A 2,500-nucleotide genomic window follows, 5' to 3' on the forward strand; every position below is an offset into this window, starting at 1 on the left:
ACAAGCAAACTCCTCAGAGGGAGGTTCATACCTCGGGTTGAACACTCATTCTCATAACTGTGAGGCTGATGTGCTACCCACCTGGCCAACGGTATCAACATTATTTTGCAAAAAAAACTAGTCTAATTGCTTGGAAAAATGGTTAAAAACCCCAGTTACAAATAAACTAAACAGATTGCCGGGCTGCCGTCGTAAAAATTTAACATACATTTATAATGTAATTATTACTTATGGCGCTACTCACTGAGAGTTTTATTTCCCTGGAGATTAACTTTTGCAGATGAACTATGGCTTTGAGAGATAGTTAATTACATTTTTGAAACACCCGAAAGATGAAGCAGCAGCAAATCAATTGAATGATGCCTTACAGTGCTACCACATCTAGGGGAGACAAAGTTGGAAACCTTCACGAGGTGTCTCCTGAGAAGCCGCTCGCCGCGGTCTGCGAATTCCAACAAATACCACTCAGAGCTGCCAACAAGGAACGTGGCACCCTCCGTTTTTAATCCAGCCGATATTCGACTGCCCCTCACCTCCGACTACCCCCCGGATGAACTAATCCGCGTTCCAGTGGCAGCTTTAGCGCTGTCTGAGAGTAATCCTCAGGTGCTTGAAGTGACTTAACAACAACAACAACAACCACATCTATGATGAAAAAAAGAAGAAAACTGCAATCGTCATTAGATAGCTTCTTTCGGCCAGTTTCAAGTAAATCATTCTCTCTCTCTCTAATGTATGTATACAGTACTGTATGTATTCTCTCCATCTTATTAAAAGTTTTTTTTTCAGTACAAACCGATGCTGGTTACTTATACAAGCCTTAAACATACACATGCACTTATTTAAACCTTCAATGTACTTATATAAGCCTTAAACATGAGTTATAATACAAAATATAGCATTGAATTAACTTACGAACAAATTCAACTTATGAACAAGCGCTCGGAACGTAACTCGTTCGTATGTAGGGGAGCGTCTGTTGTTACCTGACAAGTTTCGAGTGTTACTTCCGCCTTCTTCAGAGTGTCATTGGTGTAATCGTGACACACCTTAATCAGCTGATGTTCCGTGAGGGCGTGACTTATCTGCCAGAATTCACAGGCAAGTCACGCCCCACATGGAACCCCCAACATAAAAGAACGAGAAGACGAAAGGCTCATCTCACATGATGTCATTGAACTTTTTAGCAAAACACCCAGACAAGCCACTATTGGGACGGGACAAGTATAAAAGCGTACCGGACACTCAAAACAAAGCACAAATCTGACAGTTACTCCAACTCCTCACTAAATCCACATATTTTAAATTCAGAAACACTATGTGTAGTGTAGTGCAAAAGTGTCATCATCAAATCATACCCAGCTCTCTCCTTTAGTTTCATATCAGTGATGCCGTCTTTGGACACCAGTTTGTTAAAAACGAGAATCCCAAAGACCATGTTAACCTGTAAAAAAAAAAAAAAAGAATAAAATTAATACATTGTACATTGTTCTTTTTGACACCTGTAAAAATAATAATCAAAACTGACAAAGATAAATAATTAATACAGATAGTAGGGCAAATAAGTATTTAGTCAACCACCAATTGCGCAAGTTCTCCTACTTGAAAAGATTAAGAGAGGCCTGTAATTGTCAACATGGGTAAACCTAAACCATGAGACAGAATATGGAAAGAAAACAGAAAATGACATTGTTTGACTTCCAAATTAAAGTGGAAAATAAGTATTTGTTAACCTACGAACAAGCAATAATTAAGGCATCAAAGAGGTCTAACAAGCTCTCCACTCGTAACCCCTAGTAATAGCATCTGATTTAACTCATTATCGGTATAAAAGACACCCATCCACAACCTCAGTCTCTCACACTCCACTATGTCCAAGACCAAAGACCTGTCAAAGAACACCAGAGATAAAATTGTAGACCTGCACCAAGCTTGGAAGACTGAATCTGCAATAGTTAAAACACTTTGTGTAAAGAAATCAACTGTGGGAGCAATTATTAGAAATAGCAGTGATAGATCTGAAATTCAACTTCAGGAACAGGTGAAGAAAGAGTGAAATCCATTTAATGGGAAATAGGTTTATTACCAGACTCTAGGATGGGGAGAGAGCTCAAACAGACTGTGAACACGATCACAGTAAGTCGTCCTCACTACTCTCTCTGAATGAACAGTGGAACAGTCTTTATATAGGGCATAGTATTGTTTCTATGACAACGACCAAACTCTGGGCAAAGTCTGATTAATCAGTGGCAGGTCTCCATGACAACGACAAAACTCTGGGCAACAATATGACAACAATGTTTCTATACTTACAAAAACTGATACAATATGAACAAGCAATTGCCAAGCTACTTTGTCATTTTATCTTAATGTTATCTTAAAGGCAGACATAAAATACCACTGATAATCTACCTCGATCTGGGCCTCTGTTTTTCAACAAAGGGACCAGGACGACCGATCTGTGTAAAGGAAAGAACGAATGGGGCAGTGTATCAAGAGA

The 2,500-nt window shown here is 39.2% G+C and overlaps 1 protein-coding gene across 2 annotated transcripts in view; it reads right to left on the reverse strand.

The window, feature by feature from the left end:
• The window catches only part of LOC144193035 (adhesion G protein-coupled receptor B1-like), a 20,290-nt gene extending 18,844 nt beyond the window's left edge, over positions 1–1,446 (reverse strand). For both annotated transcript variants that reach the window (XM_077711847.1, XM_077711846.1), the window contains exon 1: positions 1,359–1,446. In XM_077711847.1, coding sequence (XP_077567973.1) covers positions 1,359–1,438 — 80 coding nt within the window. In that variant the 5' untranslated portion in view covers positions 1,439–1,446. The remainder of the gene's footprint in view (positions 1–1,358) is intronic.
• Between the last annotated feature and the right edge of the window lie 1,054 nt (positions 1,447–2,500).

This window comes from Stigmatopora nigra, unplaced genomic scaffold (genome assembly GCF_051989575.1).
Source record: "Stigmatopora nigra isolate UIUO_SnigA unplaced genomic scaffold, RoL_Snig_1.1 HiC_scaffold_48, whole genome shotgun sequence".
NCBI lineage: Eukaryota > Metazoa > Chordata > Actinopteri > Syngnathiformes > Syngnathidae > Stigmatopora > Stigmatopora nigra.